This window comes from Arvicola amphibius, chromosome 17 (genome assembly GCF_903992535.2).
Source record: "Arvicola amphibius chromosome 17, mArvAmp1.2, whole genome shotgun sequence".
In the NCBI taxonomy this organism is placed as follows: Eukaryota; Metazoa; Chordata; class Mammalia; order Rodentia; family Cricetidae; genus Arvicola; species Arvicola amphibius.
Genome location: NC_052063.2, coordinates 32887216 through 32906068, shown reverse-complemented (window position 1 = coordinate 32906068; position 18853 = coordinate 32887216). Strand labels below are relative to the sequence as shown.

Sequence of the window (18853 nt, the reverse complement as noted above, 5' to 3'; positions counted from 1 at the left end):
GCCCGTGCACCAGCGAACGGGCCTCACTCACGTCAGCTCCTGCAGTTTGGCGCTCTTCTCGTGCTCTTCGTTCTTCAGCCTCTCATAATCAGCCTGCAGCTTCTCCAGCTCCAATTGCAGCTTCTGGTTCAGGCTAGGGAGGGTGGGGCACGGAAGAGATGAGAGACACTGGAGAAAAGGGAAGCCCTGCCCACTCACACTTCAGTCTAAGGGTGTCCCAGTGAGACCTGATGCTCCTGCCTTCAGGTACAGGGACAGACATCGGCTACCATTTTCAGGACAGCATGGGACCCTGAGTACTCCAATTACAAAAGCCTCAAGGACAGGCTAATTCCTTCTTGGGTCTTTTTTTTTTTTTTTTTTTGATTTGTTTTTCATGTGTATGGGTGTTTTGTCTGCCTGTGTGTCTTTGCGCTACATGTCTGCCTGTGCGTCTTTGTCTACATGTCTGCCTGGTACTTGAGGAGGCCAGAAGAGGGTGTTGAATCCCCTGGGACTGGACTTACAGGTGGCTGTGGGTCACTATGTGGGTGCGGGGAATCAAACCCAGGACCTCTGGAAGAGCAGCCAGTGCTCTCAACCACTGAGCCATCTCTCCAGACCTTCTTGGGTCTCTTGAAGTTGGGCTCTGAAGTGTGTCATTGTTGAGAAATGACCTTGAACATTAAAGATCCTGAAGGATCACTGGAGTGGCCATGGCGAGATGAGGGGACTGGAGGGACACTGGAGCCACCCCCTAGGACCCTTACTCTTTAAGCTCGTCAATGGTCCTCTGCTTCTCATTGATCTCATCCCGGAGGCGGGCCAGCTGCCGGTGATGAGCCTCACGGTGATTCTCCATCTGCAGCTCCAGGGCCTTCTGCAAACGACCCAAGCCTATGCTCAGAGCCAGCGTCTCCAGCCGATGGTCAGCACAGTCCTGGCCCTGCCAAACACACCATCCCCACAGCACCCCAGCTCACCTTCACTTCCTCTGCGTCCTGTGTGTCCGGTTCCTTGTCTTTTAGGGCCACTTCATGCACAGTTTCTAAGCGAAAGGGAGGAAGACAGCTTCATGACACCAGAGCTCCAGGCCACAGGGGATGGGTGTCTAGGGACATTCCGGGTTGGGACAGTCCAGTGTGACTTATCAGGGATGGAGAACAACAGAGGTTCTATGGTTCATGTAAAACGAGCTACATGCAAAAGCCAGGCTACATGTTAAGTAGCACGAGTTGAAACTGGGAACTCAAGCCGATGCCGAGCGAGAGGCTATCGGGTCACTTCTTCCTGATAGTATGTAACTTTGCTTCCCAGTCCCTTCTGGGACCTCAGCTCTAAGGCCTCACCCTGCGCCTGAAGCTTGGCTAGTTCATCGCTCAGGGAGTCATAGGATTCTTCCAGGTGCCGTTTCTTCAGCTCCACACTCTGCATGTATTCCGTAAGCGAACGGATCTTGGCCTCATGCTGGTAAGAGAAGGTGGGTGGCAGAAAGGAAACGAAGGATGTAAGGGTCCTGCGCTGTGAACTGCAGCTCCCCTGCATGCCACCCCCACCCATGCTGCACTTTCTTTTCTTTTTTTTTTTATTTATTATGTATACAATATTCCGACTGCATGTGTGCCTGAAGACCAGAAGAGGGGCGCCAGACCTCATTACAGATGGTTGTGAGCCACCATGTGGTTGCTGGGAATTGAACTCAGGACCTTTGGAAGAGCAGGCAATGCTCTTAACCACTGAGCCATCTTTCCAGCCACCCCCCCCCCATGCTGCACTTTCTACGAGGATTCGAGGTCGGGGCCATTCCTATGGAAACTCTTCCTTCAGATAATCGGGTCAAAGGACAGTACCCCCTGAGTTTCACCTCTTTGGTCTGGATCCTCCCCACCAGCACCCCAGATAGTCAGTCCTTGATCCCCACTGACCCAAGACACTGACGTCAAGGTGGGTGTTGGGAGGTTTTCATTTTGGTTTGGTTTTTTGTCTTTTCGAGACACGGTTTCTCTGTGTAGCTCTGGCTGTCCTGGCACTCGCTCTGTAGACCCGGCTGCCCTTGAACTCAGAGAACCGACTTCGGGCCAGGAGCTTTTCTACACCACAGAATAGCCTCTCTCACTCTTGGGCGCTCATCCTCAGACGCTCACCTGTGAGATGAGCAGCTGGCAGGATGACAGCTCCCTGCCAGTCACCTCCATCTTGCGGTGACATTCCACCTGCAGGTTCTCCAGCTGCCGACACCGCTTCACTACAGACTTGACCTCCGATTTGATTTTGCTGATGTAGAGTCGGGCCACGGTGAACTCCTCTTCGATGGCCCCGCTGATCTCCACTGGCTGAGGGTGGGCAGAAGGGGGAAGAGCTGCTTCTGAGGCAGAAAGGGTGCATCTACATCCTTCACCCTCCGCCTGAATCACGCGCCTTTGCGGGTACTCAAGGAAGCCCCGGTTCCTGAGTCCTTTTTGGCAGCCCGTGCTGGCTTGTCACAAGCTAGAGTCAGCTGGGAGGAGGGAACCTTGATTGAAAAGAAATGCCTCCGCCGGGCGGTGGTGGCGCACGCCTTTAATCCCAGCACTCGGGAGGCAGAGGCAGGCGGATCTCTGAATTCGAGGCCAGCCTGGTCTACAAGAGCTAGTTCCAGGACAGGCTCTAGAAACTACAGGGAAACCCTGTCTCGAAAAACCAAAAAAAAAAAAAAAGAAATGCCTCCATAAAATCCAGCTGTAGGCAAGCCCGTAAGGCATTTTCTTAATTAGTGATTGATGGGAGAGGGCCCAGCCCATTGTGGGTGGGGCCATCTCTGGGCTGGTGGTTGTGGGTGCTACAAGCTGGCTAGGCAGCCAGTAAAGCAGGGCTCTTCGGTGGCCTCTGCATCAGCTCCTGCCTCCGGGTTTGCTGCCCTGTCTTGGCTTTCCTCAGTGGACTGTGACTTGGAATGTGTAAGCCAGACAGACCCTCCCCTCCCGCCCCCATGGCTTTTGATCACAGTGTTTTATCACAGCCATTGTGGCCCTAAGACTTGGCTCCTAGTAACTAATGCTTCACTTCGCAGTCTGTGCTGACATTCAGATGCTGGATCCAGATAGTCTTCCCTTCGCCTTAAACATCAACCGGTCTTCTCTGGTTTGCTACATTGCCCATGCCAGCTCCAAACCCCTGGGATTGTGTGCTTTGCCTGTCTCAGCCTCCTGAGGACTGGCATTACAGCTGCACGCCCTACTCCCAGCTGGACTTTCTTTTGTGGATAACCCCAAATAGATAGTTTTTTTTCTTTTTCTTTGTTTTGGGTTTTTGTTTGTTTTTCGAGACAGAGTTTCTGTGTGTAGCCATTGCTGTCCTGGAACTCGCTATGTAGACCAGGCTGGCCTCGAACTCCCAGAGATCCGCCTGCCTCTGCCTCTGAGTGCTGGGATTAAAGGCGTGTTGCACCATCATCGCCCGGCCTCCAATAGGTCATTTTCTTACAGATGTCATCCTCCACCTAAATCTTGCTACAGAAATCTCTCTGTGTAGTCTGTGTGTGAACCCTTCAGAATGTGTCTTCTCAGATGCTCTATAATTCTCTGTACTTCTGTATCTAATCTGAGGCACAGTCGTCCCCCCCCCCCCCTTTTGTTAACATAGCTTGCCCAGGCTGCCCTAGAATTCTTGTTTTCCCTGCTGGGATTACAGGTGTGTGACAGCACATTTGGCTCTGGGAAGGAGATGTTTCAAGGCTCTTTGACCCACTTTCCTTAATACCCCAGAAGGATGGGCTGTCCCACCATGCCTCTCTCTCCAGTGCCTAGAGCACAGAGCAAGAGTGCCCTGAGCACTGCTTTCTCTCCCGACTTACCAGCTTAATCTCACCGTTGCCCACGATGACACTGAACTCGCTCAGGTCCTTCATCAGCCCATTGAGCACCTCAGCGATCCGTTTCCGCTGGTGTCCACTGACCTCCTGGAGCCGCTGTAGCTCAGACTCCAGGGACAGCATGGTGGCCTAGGGACAGCCCCTAAGGTCACTACCATTGCCATCCTCCTGCTCCCCTTCCCAGCTTCAGCAGAGCCTCTCATATCATGTAAGACTCTGAGGGCTTCTATGGAGAGAATACAGACCCTGCAGAAGCCTCTGGAAGAGAGAAGGGCAAATTGCAGAGGCAGGGCAGGGGAGGGCGTCAGCACACTGGACACCTGTGCAGGAGAAGCCGCACCGCACGATGGCGGGAAGCAGAGGTGTTCCCAGGTTAGGGCGCCCTCGGGCTACTTGCCAGCCACTTACCACCTTCTGGGACAGCTCATCCACCAGCAGCTGGTTCTGCTGGCTCTTCTCTTCCACCTCCTGCGACTTCTGGTCGTAGTTGACTGCCAGTTCCTCCAGGGCCTGCAGGACTTCCTTCACCTCATCCTTAGCAGCATCGTTCTCTGACTGCAGGTGGCTCAGCTCCCGCTGGACCTTCTCATTGTCTCCCCGAGTAGACACCAGCAGCTTTGAGGAAGAGGCAGAGCGTGTGAGAACACACTCTGTCAGGGATTGCCTCTTGAGCCCCTAGGTCTATGAGAGCTGAATTCCAACACTCGCCTGGCACACACTTGAAGCACAAATCAGGCTTCATTAACCAAAATGGAAAAGCACGTGGATGCCATCGTCTGGATGGTAAGAATAACCTGGCTGGCTACTATGTAGCAACAACTAGGCTTGAACTCTTTTTAGTTACTTTGTTTGTTTTTTGAGACAGGGTTTCTCTGTGTAGTCTGGCTGTCCCGAAACTCACTATGTAGACCAGACTGGACTCGAATTCAGAGATCCACCTGTCTCTGTCTCCTAAGTGTTTGGATCAAATGCGTGCACTACCAATGCCTATGTTAGCCTTGAACTCTGATCTTCCTAATTTGACCTCCTAAGTTTCCAGACTGTAATGATTTTCATGGGTCACTAGTCAATAAGTAGAATGCCACCCACTTTTTTTTTTTTTTTGATAAAGTTTCAGGTATCCAAGTCTTTGTAGCTAAGAATGACCTTGAACTTCTATCCCCATTATTGGCGCTCAGCAGATTACAGGTGTGTGCTACCACATCTGGTTTACTCTGTGCTGGGGATCAACCGCCCAGCTTCATGCCTGCTATGCCCACACTCTGCCAACTGAACATCCACATCCTCGGCCCCTCCCACGCTGGGTTAAAGAAGCCATTTTTGGTTTGCAGGGATAAAGGCGAAGCCTTGTGTGCTACCACATCTGGTTTACTCTGCGCTGGGGATCAACTGCCCAGCTTCATGCCTGCTATGCCCACACTCTGCCAACTGAGCATCCACACCCTCAGCCCCTCACTCCAGCTGTTACCTCTTCCTGGTCCAGCATCTGCTGCTTCAGCTTCTCAATGAGCTGGCTCTGCTGGTTGATCTCATCGTCCTGTCAGAGGTGAGAGGGGATGGTGAGTGCCATTTTACAGTGCCGGGACCAGAGGAAGACGCGAGATCACAGAAAAATCGGAAAAATCAGAGTGCTGCTTTGAGTTGGGAAGCTTGCATACCAAAAGGAAGGCAGAACTTCGCTTTAAAATTCCTTTGGGACAATGGCAGTACCCAGCAAAAGTCTCCATGCCCACGCCCTTAGTCTAGAACTCTCATGTTAGCACTCCAGTCTGGCCACATCATTTAAAAGCATAATTCAAAATTCAAAAAAAAATCAAATTCAAAATTGGGGTACTTCTTGAGACAGGTTCTCATGTACCTAAGGCTGGTCTTGAAATCTGCAGGTCTATGTAGCTACAAATGGCCTCAAACTCTGATCCCTGTCTCAACCTAACAGGTGTTGGGATTATAGGCATGTGCCACCTTGACCAGGACCTCTGTGCATGTGTGTATTGAGACAGGGTCTTACCATGTAGTCCAGGCTGGCCTAGAATTATAGAACTATGTTGGACTCAAATTCCCAATCTTCCTATCTTCCTGCCTCAGTCTTGTGGTGCTGGGATTATAGGTGGGAACACCACACCTGGTTCAAAAGCAATCTCTCTCTCTCTCTCTCTCTCTCTCTCTATATATATATATATATATATATATATATATATATGTATATGTATATATGTATGTGTACAGTGTTTACTTTTTAAATAATTATTTTTACTTTATTGTGTGTGTGTGTGTGTTATGTCTGCCTGTGTCTGTGTACCACACATATGCCTGGTGCCTGCAATGCAAGAAGAGGACATCAGATCTCCTAAAACATGAGTCACAGACAGTTGTGAGCTGCCATGTGGGTGCTGGGAATCAAACCCGGGTCCTCTGGAAGAGCAGGCAGTGCTCTTAACTGCTGAGCCATCTCTCCAGACTCAAAAGCAAATGTTTATCCATAACAACCAAATACATATTGATAAATGAATTCTCAGACATCTATTTAAAAGAAACTTTCTCAGACAGTTACCAGGCTGGCCTCAAACTTCCTACGGGGCTGAGGGTGACCTCGATGTTCTGATATGCTGCCTCCACCGTGTGCTGGGATTACAGGCTTGTGCCACCATGCCTGGCATTATATGGTGCTGAGGATTGAATTTAGGGCTTTCTTTGAGTATGCCAGGCAGGCACCCTACCAACTAAGCTATATCCTTAGCCCTAAACATATATTGTTATGAAGAATTGTTAAAACTATGTGATGTAAAGCCGGGCGGTGGTGGCGCACGCCTTTAATCCCAGCACTCGGGAGGCAGAGGCAGGCGGATCTCTGTGAGTTCGAGACCAGCCTGGTCTACAAGAGCTAGTTCCAGGACAGGCTCCAAAGCTACAGAGAAACCCTGTCTCGGAAAAAAAAAAAAAAAAAAAAACTATGTGATGTAATGCTAACTAAGAAAACCCGAGCTGGTCAGGATGGTAACCCCAGCACCCCAGCACCTAGGAGGCAGAACCAGGAGAACCAAGAGTTTGGGCTTCACCTAAAATATGAGACTATCTATAAGAAAGGAAAATAAGATGCAAATGACCTCCCCTGTACACTTCAGTTACACAATGCACAAAGAACAGTAAGATGTCAGCAGTGGGCCGGGCGGTGGTGGTGCACGCCTTTAATCCCAGCACTCGGGAGGTAGAGGCAGGCGGATCTCTGTGAGTTCGAGACCAGCCTGGTCTACAAGAGCTAGTTCCAGGACAGGCTCCAACGCCACAGAGAAACCCTGTCTCGAAAAACCAAAACAAAAAAAAAAAAAAAAAAAAAAGATGTCAGCAGTGTTATCTCTAGATGAGAGTTGACCAGTCTCTTCTACTTCCAAAACTTATTTTCCATATCATAATGGCAGCACAAAGCAATGTTTTTTTTTTTAATTACAGCATGCTTGTATTTGTGTGGTGTGCGCATGTGTGTGCCCCGATGCTCATGTGAGGCTAGAAAACAACTTGTGGGAGTCGGTTCTCTCCTTTAGGTCGTCGGGCTTGGCAGCAAGCACCGCTCCTGCCGCTGAGTCCTGCGCCACAAGCTAGCTTTCATCACCCCGCCCTACTGCCTGCACCTTGTCGTCAAGCTGCTTGTAGAGGCGGCGGATCTCTTCCTCATACTTCTGCCTCTCCTCTGGTGCGATGCGGACCACGATGGATGAGTTGTCATTCACAGGAGTCTCCTCACAGAGCTCGGCTCCCAGAGCTGAGTCCTCCCCAGCCAGGCGCTCAGTCTCAGGCACATTCTCTCCTGGCAGGGACAGAAGGAAAGAAAAGATAGTGTGATAACTAATATTATCAACTTAACAGCATCCAGCATCACCTATGAGACAAAGCTTTGGATGTCTATGAAGGTGTTTCCATACTGAGTTAGTTCAAGTGGGCAGGTCCACCTTAAAAGTGGCCAGCACGGGCAGGTCCACCTTAAATGTGGGCAGCACCAGGCAGGTCCACCTTAAATGTGGGTAGCACTATTCCAGATTAGTGTCGAGACTGAAAAGGAAGACACAAGCGGAACACCAGCTCTCATCTGTTTCCTGACTGCAGGTGCCACGTGGGCAGCCACCTCAGGCTCCTGCACCCTCAGACTGTGAGCCAGAGTAGCCCCTCTCACCCTTAAGTTGCTTCTGCTAGGTGTCATGTCACACAGCACTGAGAAAAGTGGCTACAGGTGGAGAAGAGATAGCGGCATGCTTAAATCCATTCTCCCCAACTCCTTAGAGCCAGGATCTCCAGGCAGGATCTTGGTAGGTAATCAGTTTCTTCACAACTGTTCCCCTGCACTTCCAGAAACACAGCCTTGCTTCCTAGAGATTGTTGCCAGCCCTAAATACTCCCAGACTAGGCTGGCCCTAAGCCACACATCTTACTCTCATGGGTGGGGTGGGTGCAGGAGGACCCTCTCTAACCGTTGCACCACCACTGCCTCTACTCCCATGGGGGACCATCTCTAACCATTGCCCCACTGGCTGCCTCTTACTCCCATGGGGACCCTCTCTAACCATTGCGCCACCTCTGCCTCTTACTCCCATGGGGATCCCTCTCTAACCATTGCACCACCGCTGCCTCTACTCCCATGGGGGACCCTCTCTAACCATTGCGCCACCGACTCAGCTCAGCCTCCAGCTTAGCAATGGTCTCCTTCTGGGCCTTGGTCTTCTCCTTCTCCTTCTCATATTTCTTCTTCCATTGCTCAGCCGTCAGCTCCAGATTCACTGAGGCAGTATTCTTAATCGTCTTTGCCCTGAGTGAAGAGAAAAGAAGCAAAGATGAAAGATGAGACTCACATTGGTCTCTGGTGATGGGGTGGGGGTGGCAAGGGATACGACCTGGGACCCCTCTGGGGACCCCGACACTGACCGCTGCCCAAACATCAGGGTAGACTTTGTCTCCGCATCATTGTAGCTGGACGGTGAGCAGCAGATGAACATGGTGGTCCTACAATTTCCTCCCAGGGAGTCCTGAAGAATCCGCGTCATTTTGCTGTCACGGTACGGCACATAGCTTTTCTAGAGCAGGAGACAGACCGCGAATGAGAAACACTATTTCAGCAGGGTAACAGAGGATAGCGATTCTCGCTGGGGACTGAACAGCCAGGGACTGGGGCATGAGATGGAGAAGAGGGTGAGGGGTGACGGTGACCTAGGGAACACTTACAGTGCCCTCAGCCAGGGCAGAGATCACGTTTCCCAGGGCCGACAGAGACTTGTTGATATTCTTCGCCTCATCCAGCACAGCCCCTTCTGCTCCGGTCTTGCTGACCTGTCAGGGAGTTACAGGACAAGCATGTCGGGAAGAGCCGCAAACACTGTTGCCACTTGGAAGGGCCAAGCCCAAAAAAGAGGGAAGAAGTGGAGAAGAGGATGAAGAGGGATGCTCAGCCAGGATCAGGAAGACCCTTCCTGCATTCCCGTGAACTCTCTTGCAGACGCCCAACCATAATAGTATAGATAGGTTATAAACTATCATTTATGTGAGATATTCAAAACCAGTGGTTTGCAGGGGAAGGGTGGGTAGGGAAAATGGGAAGGAACCTTTAGGTGATAAAAACGTTCTAGAATGTGGCAGTATCGACAGTGAAGGGTCTTGAGAGGAAACTAAACTAACTGGATTGTTTGGAAGCGAGGGCTGCGAGCCTCACTATGTAACCTGGGCTGGCTTTGTATTCATGTTCATCTTGTTCCAGCTGACTGCAGGGTTACAGATGTGACCACCACGCCTGACTCAGGATTGTTCTGTGTTTTGCAGGTGCACAGATGTGCAAAGGCCAGAGGTCAACTTGGGTGTTGCTCTTCAGAAATTGTCACCTTGCTTTTTTTTAAAGATTTATTTATTTATCATGTATACAACATTCCTTCCATGTATGCCTGCAAGCCAGAAGAGGGCACCAGATCTCATTACAGATGGCTGTGAGCCACCATGTGGTTGCTGGAAATTGAACTCAGGACCTCTGGAAGAGTAGTCAGTGCTCTTAACCTCTGAGCTATCTCTCCAGCCCCCACACCTTGCTTTTTTTTGAGTCAAGGTCTCTTGATGGGACAGGGAATGTTCCGGTTAAGCTATGCTAGCTGGCCAGCATGTCCCAGGACCTGCCTGTCTCCACCTCCCCGGTGCTGGAACTACAGGCATGCACCACCATGCTCAGATTTTTACATTGCTGCTGGAGACTGAACTTGGGTCCTTCTGCTGGCAAAGCGAGCACCTTAGCAATTCCCCAGCCTCATGTTTTGTTTTGCTTGAGTCAAGGTGACTCGTCCAGGCTAGTCAGACTCCTATGCTGTTAATGATGAACTTGAACGTCCGATCCTCCTACGGCCATCTCTCAAGTGCTGGGATAACAGACATGCAGCAGTACGCCCTGCTTTACACTGCTAGAGAGACATCAAATGCGAGGTTTTGTACCTGCTAAGATGGCACTCTACCAAAGATGTTCCCAGCCCTGGATTATAAATGTGTGTGTGCCTCTGTGTATGTGTGTACATGTATGTCTATGGTATGATGTGTGATGGTAAAGGAAAGCATAAGCATGTCATGGCATGTGTATGGTCAGAGGGCAAACTCAGGTGTATGTCACGGCACATGTGTGATCAGGTGTATGTCACAATATGCATGTGACCAGGTGTATGTCACAGCATGTGTGCATTCAGAGGACAACCTCAGGTGTATATCATGGCATGTGTGTGGTCAGAGGACAACTTCAGGTGTATGTCACAGCATGTGTGTAGTCAGGTGTATGTCACGGAATGTGTGTGGTTAGGTGTATGTCATGGCATGTGTGTGGTCAGTGGACAACCCCAGGTGCATGTCATGGAATGTGTGTGGTCAGGTGTATGTCACAGCATGTGTGTGGTCAGGTGTATGTCACGGAATGTGTGTGGTCAGGTGTATGTCATGGCATGTGTGTGGTCAGGTGTATGTCACGGCATGTGTGTGGTCAGGTGTATGTCACGGCATGTGTGTGGTCAGGTGTATGTCACGGTATGTGTGTGGTCAGGCGTATGTCACAAAATGTGTGTGGTCAGAGGATAACCTCAGGTATTGGTCGTCACTTTAAGGCTGGGCCCCTTTGCTGCTCACACTGCACACAGCAGCTCCCTCTGCGCACAGCAGCTCCCTCTAACTGCAGGAGCCTAGAATTGCAGACCTGAGTCACCTGCCTGGCCTTATGTGACTTACGGAGATCTGAGCTCAGGTCCCTGGCTTGCACATCAAGTGCTGCACCTATGGAGCCGCTTCCCTGGGAATTATTTTAGTAGTAAAATATTTGCTTATTACTGCACTGGGATGGGTAGGGGGTGGGGAGGGACGTACCATCTGCCTGTTCCTCCCATGTTGTGCTGGTAGGAAAGGAATATCACCACCACTAACGGCCAAATGTGCTTTTCTTTCAATTTTAATTTTTGTTTTTTATTGTTTGTTTGTTTTGCTTTGTTTTTGTTGTTTTCTGGCTTTTTGAGACAGGCTTTCTTTGTGTAGTCCTGGCTGTCCTGGAACTCATCCCGTAGACCAGGCTGGCCTTGAACTCACAGAGATCCACCTGCCCATGACTCCCAAGTGCTGGGATTAAAGACCACTACTGGGTCTCTAATTTTTAAAAAGGCAAACCTTCCCCCAAGGATTCCTTTTCAGCCCCCTCTCCCCGTTCCCCAAATCCCCAACCTTCTCGCTCCCGGCCAGGTCCACAAGGTACAGCTTCCCGCTGAGCTTCTGCTCGGTCTCTATGTTCTCCTGCTTGATGTTGATGAGGAAGATGCTGTGGCTCCGAGAGCTGTGCTCATTCATATCTGCGGGAGCAGGGAAGCAAGGTCCTCTACCCACCAACCCCTGCGGCGCTGCAGCCCTCGGCTACGTGCCCGCGGGCTGCCACCCCACACACACCCCCAAGAGAGAAAGGGCCCCTAGGACCATCCCTGCTGCGTCATCCCCCCCCCACTTGCTTGCCCCTATTGCCCCCATTGCCCCCGGTGGGCACAGAAGAGAAGCCAGAAGACCTCCAGACCCAAGAGCTCTTTATCTCCCCACTCACTGGTGACGGCCACGTGGCGGTTCGACTTCCCTTCATCGATCACATCCAAAATCTCCTCTGGGCTGGACACAAAGCGTTCGGTACAACCCTGTTGGAGGAAAATAGCAGGGACCATACGTTTTGATCTTCAGATTAAGCGGCCCGAATACCACCCAAATGACCTGTCAGGAGACTTCCAAGCCCCCTTTGGCACCTCTCGCTCATCCACCATCTGGGTCGCCAACCCGTCCTCCCTCACACAGGCACTTGACGCCCCAGTGGCATAGGCAAGAGCCCAGCCTGCTCTCACCTTGACAAACGGCACCCGGTTTTTGTCTTCGTGCACAGACAGGTTTGTCTTGGTCACTGAATCAAGACAGAGCAGGGTGAGTGAGGCCAGCACACCTGGACCCACCCCTAGTCACCCTGCAGGCAGGAAGACTTCACGGTGGTGGTGGTGGGGGGGAACCCAAAGGCCACGTTCACAGGAAGGCACAATTCCTCCCCTCCTCACGGGACTGCGGCTCTTTTCTTGCTCCATATTTGTAAGGGCTGAGCCTTAAGCTCACTCTTGACTCTCCCAGGCTTTGAGGAATTGTTATTCTTCTGTAGTAAGGGGACTGAACACAAACTCCCTCACGCTAGGAAAGCGTTTTACCTCCTGCCCTATATCCCCCCTTCCTCCTCCTGTCTCTGTTTTTGTTCTATTAATTAGGGTTTGAAGTAAGGCCTCACTCTTGCTAGGTAGGCTCCACTACTCACCCCCATCCACTCCATTTCATTTTTTTTCCTTTTGAGACACAATCTCGCTAAGCTGCCAAGGGGGAGGGCTCAAAAAAAAAATCACAATCCTGCTTTAGCCTCTGAGTAGCTAGGGTTCCAGGCAAGCATTCCCATCCCTGACTGAAAACCTGTGGAGGAGCAGAGCTTAGGCCTCTGGTGTGAAGAGATATATAGTCCTGGATGCCCAACCACGACCAAACTCCAAATAAAGGCGGTCTCTCTGTCCTCAGGCTCCTCACAAGCCTTTACCCACTGAGCCCAAGTACTCACCATCCAAAAGGTCTCGGATCTTATCCAGGTAAATCTCAAAGTAAGAAACCTGGTCGGGAAGAAAGTGGGTGATGTGAGATGTTCTATTGTTGTTGTTTTAATTTTATTTTTAATGCGTATGAGTGTTTTGTCTGTCTGCATGTCTGTACATCATATGCATGCATGGTGTGAGAAGAGCCCATTAGATCCCCGGGTACTGGAGTTAGAGAGGGTTGTGAGTCACCAGGTATGCGCTGGGAATTGAACCTGGGTCCTCTGGAAGAGTAACCAGTGCTCTTAACCTCTGAGCCCTGAGAGGGGGTGATCTTTTTTTTTTTTTTTTTTTTTTTCCTTTTTTTGGTTTTTCGAGACAGGGTTTCTCTGTAGTTTTAGAGCCTGTTTTTGAACTAGCTCTTGTAGACCAGGCTGGCCTCGAACTCACAGAGATCCGCCTGCCTCTGCCTCCCGAGTGCTGGGATTAAAGGCATGCGCCACCACCGCCCGGCTGAGAGGGGGTGATCTTAAATCTGACACAGGAATCCCAACCAACGTGACTGTCTCAAGGAGGGCAGTGGCTGGGAAAGTGCAGGAGGCGACATCTCGGGGAGAAGTTGAGATGACCAGAGTGGGGAGCAACGCTTTAGCTGGTTCATTCTAGGCTTTTCCATCTCTGGGTCCCCAGGAGCCGTGTGCTGATCACCTTGATGTGGAACTCCAAGTTCTCATCCATTGAGTAGATGTGGTTGAAGATGTCTCGAGCAATCCGAGGAATGATTCCCATCATCTGAGGGTCGTGCAGCTTGCCCTGGGGAGTCAAGGCATAGCAGAGTAAGGCTCAGGACAAGACAAGGCCAAGGTGGGCAGGGGACACGGAGGTAAAGAGGGACGTGAAGAGCACCCTCAGTTAGGAGATGGTCACCGCCATGGCTGCCTTCGAATGGAAGCTGATAACTGAGCAGCCTTTGGACTTCCATTGCTGGTGCTTCTCTGGATCAAAGGAGGACAACTGGGGTCACAAGAGGGAGGGAAAGTGGATGCCTACAGGGGTTCCTCTAAACCTTCCTACCACACTGCTCATTTCATCCTCCAGACCCTCTGCCTCCGACTCAGCCCCCCCCTCGAGTCCCCAATCATAGTGACTCTTTGATCTTCTGTGAGCCTCCCTAGCATCCCTCAAGCCCCAAGTCAGAACTCTCACCTCCATGGTATGTGTTTTCCCTGAGGATGTCTGTCCATAAGCAAAAATTGTGCCATTGTAGCCAGCAAGGACGTCTGGAAGAGAAGGCAGGGAAAGAAATCTGGTGTGTGTAAGGGAAAGGGGTGGCGAGCATGGGAAAATACATTCAGGAGACAGGTCTCTTACCTTTGACGATCTGCATGGCACATGCATGATAAACTTGCTCCTGAGTCGTGTTTGGGGGGAATACACGGTCAAAGACATACGGCTTTCCCTGGAGGGGAAAGAAAACAGACATCAGCAGGGAGTGCGAGATGGAAGAGGGGCCCCGCGGACCTTTCCATCAGCCTGCAGAGGGCGTCCCACTCTGGAGCCCCTGGCGGGAGAAGCGGTTCACATCTGACAGCGGGAGGGGTGCTGTGTGCTCTCATCACTGAGGAGCAAGTGTAAGGGGGTCCTCATCTGGATGTGAGATGCTAGCACTCCGCTAACCCCAAACACCTTCCTGGGAAAAATGGAGAATGAGGAATTATTATCAGTGAAAAGAACCTCAAAGTTTAAAAATATCTTTCTCTGCAGGGCTGTATGTCTGTTATAGAACTTCAAGATACACTAAGAAGGGGACTGGAGAGATGGCTCAGCAGCCAGGAGCATATACTGCTCTTGCAGACGACCTGAGTTCAAGTCCCTGCAGCCACACAGCGGCTCACAAGAGTCCTTAACGCTGTTCCTTGGATCTGGTGGTCTCTCCTGGCCTCTCCCAGCACCAGGCACGTGCAATACACTCACATATGTATAAAACACTCACATACATGCAATACACTTCAAATACGTATAAAATACTCACATACATGCAATATACGCACATACGCATAAAACACTCACATACATGCAAAAACACTCATCCATGAGCTTTTTTTTTTCTTTTTCAAGACAGGGTTTCTTTTTGTAACAGCCTTGGCTCATAAACTTTTTCTTTTAAAGATGCAAAATTGGTTTACACAGGTGTAGACTGTTCTCTGGGGTGTGAGGAAACACGCGTAGAGGGCCTCTGTGCAGTTACAGGCACAGTTCCCTCATTTCGAAAGAAATATATAAAATCAGAAATGGGGATGCCCCTTTAAGGAGCATGGCTCGTGAGAGCACTTGTCTACCATGACGCGCACAGGACTGAGAGCAGACAAACTGGAGCAGGTATGAAGAGACCCACAAGTACTGGCCAGTCTAGGTCACGTGCTGCAGACCGTACATAATTCAGAGAGCTAAGCTTTCTTTCTTTTATTTTTAAAAGAGATTCTTTTTTTAAAAAAAAAGATTTATTTATTTATTATGTATACAACATTCCTTCCATGTGTGCCAGAAGAGGGCACCAGATCTCATTACAGATGGTTATGAGCCACCATGTGGTTGCTGGGAATTGAACTCAGGACCTCTGGAAGAGCAGTCAGTGCTCTTAACCTCTGAGCCATCTCTCCAGACCTCTCCTTTTTTTTTTTTAAGATTTATTTATTATGTATACAGTGTTCTGTCTACATGTATACCTGCAGGCCAGAAGAGGGCACCAGATCTCATTACAGATGGTTGTGAGTCATCATGTGGGTGCTGGGAATTGAACTCAGGACCTCTGGAAGAGCAGTCAGTGCTCTTAACTGCTGAGCCATCTCTCCAGCCTCAATCAAAAATAATTTCTAATCATATCTAGGGTCTTCTCTCTGTTGCCATCAGTGACAGGTTCTCCAGCTGTGCCTCCCTGCCAATCAGTCTTATCTGTTAAATTGTTTTATTAGAGTCTACATGTGTCCATCTGAAATGTGAGCCCCTAGGTCCACCCGTGGCAGAGTTTGGGAGATGAACTTTAACAAATTAGCAAAAGCCCCACCACGTTCCCCAAACGGAAGGCAGCTCAGCTAGAGTCAGACAGACAGTTGTAAGCACGCTCTCCAGTTCAGCACGTGCAAATCGTGTTACTTTGGAAAGAGAAACGGGGGAGACACATTTTATTCTTTACACTTTGTCATTAGTGCTCGCGTTTATTTGTTATTTTGGCTTTTTGATGTTTATTTTTGAGACAGAGTCTCACTGTGAAGTTCTGGTTGGCCTGTAACTCACGATGTAGACCAGGTTGGCCTGCAACTCGCGATATAGCCCAGGTTGGCCTGTAACTCATGATGTAGCCCAGGTTGGCCTGCCACTCATGATGTAGCCCAAGCTGACCTATAACTCATGATGTAGCCCAGGCTGACCTTGAGTTGGCAGCAACTCTGCCTCTGCCTCTCAAGTGTTGGGATTACAAAATATAGCCTTGATTATGTTCTTTAAAAAAAAAAGATTTATTTTAGTCAGGCATGGTGGCACACACCTGTAATATCAGCACTAGGGAGGCAGTGGCAGGAGGATTTCTAAATTCTACAGCATGAATTCCAGGACAGCTAGGGACTACCCAAGAAACCTTGTCTCAAAAATAAAATAAAAATAGAAAGACTTGTTTATTTTGTTAATTACGTGCGTATGTATGTATGTGCACATGAGGTGCATGTGCTCAAAGTGTCCAGAAGAAGGTGTCAGGTCCCTTGAGCTGGAGTTAGGGGCTTTTGAGCTGTCAGTCATAGGTGCTGGGGACAGAGCTCGAGACCTCTGCAAGGCAATGTAAGCTCTTAACCACTGAACCATCACTCCAGCTCCATATTATTCAATGTAAAAGTGTTTCATTTAATATGTTTTAATGTCTCATAGCTACATACCCTATAGCTGAAGATGCCACGTACTTTGATTACAGGACATAGAGAAATCAACCCCAACCCACCAGGAAACTTCCTCCCTGGTAGCTTGTTTTCCTGCTAAAAGGCTTCCTGTGGGTTTCTGGGGGAGAAAACATGTCAGTGTATTGAACCTCTATGTTACAGTTCCGATCTGCCGGGTAACATGTGCCCACTGGTACATCGGGCACACAACTGTCACCAAGTACTTTCTGGTTGAGGCCCACGCCACAGGGCTGGATTCACACCTGATGCTGAAATCCTCCTAGTTAAAAGTTCATTGCTAACCCAGCACTCAGGAGACAGAGGCTGGTGGACCTCTGTGAATTCAAGACCAGCCTGGTTTACAGAGCGAGTTCCAGGACAGCCAGAGCTACACGATGAGACCCCTGACCTGTGTGTCGAGATCCCTTTGGATTGGATATTTACATTATGGTTCATAACAGCAAAATTACAATTACGAAGTAGTAATGAAAAATTTTCTGGTTGGGGGCCACCACAATGTGAGGAACTGTAATAAAGGGTTGCAGCGTTAGGAAAGCTGAGAACCACTGCCCTCGGGTGAAACCTACTATCATTATTTCGCTCAATGGATGTGTTTTCAGCTGCATTCTAAATACTTATATTCGTCCCTATATGATGGAGGACTTTCATTGGTTAATTAATAAAGAAACTGCTTGGCCCAATAGGTCAGAACATAGGTGGGTGGAGTAGACAGAACAGGATGCTGGGAGTGAGGCAGACGCTTCAGGCAGTCGCCACGCCTCTCCTCTCCCAGACAGACGCAGGTTAAGATCTCTCCTGGTAAGCGACCACCTCGTGGTGCTACACAGATTACTAAATATGCGTTAAAGCAAGATGTGAGAATGAGTTAATAAGAGGCTGAAACTAATGGGTCAAGCAGTGTTTAAATGAATACAGTGTCCGTGTAATTATTTCGGGTGTAAAGCTAGCCGGGTGGCAGGACGCAGCCCCGCCTGTTCCATCTACACCTATAGACCTGGGCTGCGGCCAACATTGGCCAGAGAGTCTTTGTGCAGTGGGCATCAGTCAATGCACAGGTGCGTAATCGGTCAAAGTACTAAGAAAAGGGAACTGGATGCTCATCCCTAAATGGGATGTATTTATCAGCTCCTGCCCCACACATCCCAGCCCTAAATGGGACATTTTTATCACATACACACACACACACACGCACACGCACACATGTGCACACACACGCACACACACATGCACACACACGCACGCACACACATACACACATGCATGCACACACACACGCACACACACATTCCAGTCTCAGGGAACCTCGAGGATGAGGAGACAGGTGTACAGGCTGAAGGACGGGGAGAAGCGCGGTGCAGTGCAGTTTTCTGGACACAACATGTGCCGCTCGGGAACCCACACAGCTTTAGTTGCCACCACCAGACCCATAGGAGCTCTAGCCAGGCACGCCAGCACAGGTGGGGAGGAGCTCCAGACCCAGCCTTTACCGAGCAGTTGCGCTCCAGACCCAGCCTTTACCGAGCAGCTGCGCTCCAGACCCAGCCTTTACTGAGCAGTTGCGCAGTTGCTTGCAGTGGGTCGCCGCTGGAGAAGGGAGAATCGGTGTCTTTTAAGAGGCTCTCCCACTGGCAGGTTTTCCCATGCGCCACGGGGCCAGGACTAACTGAACTCACCACACCACCAACAAAAAGATGTGCAGGACTCATCTGGGGACAAACAGGAGAGTGGAGGAGGGGAATGGGGGATAGGTGTGATTATGTTGAGTTGAATTGTATACATCTATGACGGTCTCAAGAAAAATTATAAATTACTTTCAATGATGACACAATAATATCTCTTTTTTGTTTGTTTTGTTTTTCAAGACAATGTTTCTCAGTGTAGCCCTAGCTTTCCTGGAACTCACTGTGTAGACCAGGCTGGCCTTAAACTCACAGAGATCTGCCTGCCTCTGCCTCCTGAGTGCTGGGAGTAAAGGTATGCACCACCACTGCCTGACA

General features: G+C 49.9%; 1 protein-coding gene across 2 annotated transcripts in view; it reads right to left on the bottom strand.

The window, feature by feature from the left end:
* Kif5a (kinesin family member 5A) overlaps positions 1–18853 on the bottom strand; it is a 37479-nt gene that overhangs the window by 5614 nt on the left and 13012 nt on the right. Inside the window, exons 2-20 of one of the 2 annotated variants that reach the window (XM_038314766.1) lie at positions 14281–14368; positions 14116–14189; positions 13618–13722; positions 12939–12987; positions 12196–12251; positions 11907–11994; positions 11540–11664; positions 9038–9142; positions 8741–8889; positions 8476–8624; positions 7456–7631; positions 5298–5366; positions 4238–4444; positions 3812–3958; positions 2124–2312; positions 1329–1446; positions 963–1027; positions 750–859; positions 32–133 (exon numbers count right to left, since the gene is read on the bottom strand). In XM_038314766.1, coding sequence (XP_038170694.1) covers positions 32–133; positions 750–859; positions 963–1027; positions 1329–1446; positions 2124–2312; positions 3812–3958; positions 4238–4444; positions 5298–5366; positions 7456–7631; positions 8476–8624; positions 8741–8889; positions 9038–9142; positions 11540–11664; positions 11907–11994; positions 12196–12251; positions 12939–12987; positions 13618–13722; positions 14116–14189; positions 14281–14368 — 2171 coding nt within the window. The remainder of the gene's footprint in view (positions 1–31; positions 134–749; positions 860–962; positions 1028–1328; positions 1447–2123; positions 2313–3811; positions 3959–4237; positions 4445–5297; positions 5367–7455; positions 7632–8475; positions 8625–8740; positions 8890–9037; positions 9143–11539; positions 11665–11906; positions 11995–12195; positions 12252–12938; positions 12988–13617; positions 13723–14115; positions 14190–14280; positions 14369–18853) is intronic. The other variant, XM_038314767.1, reaches the window with a different exon arrangement.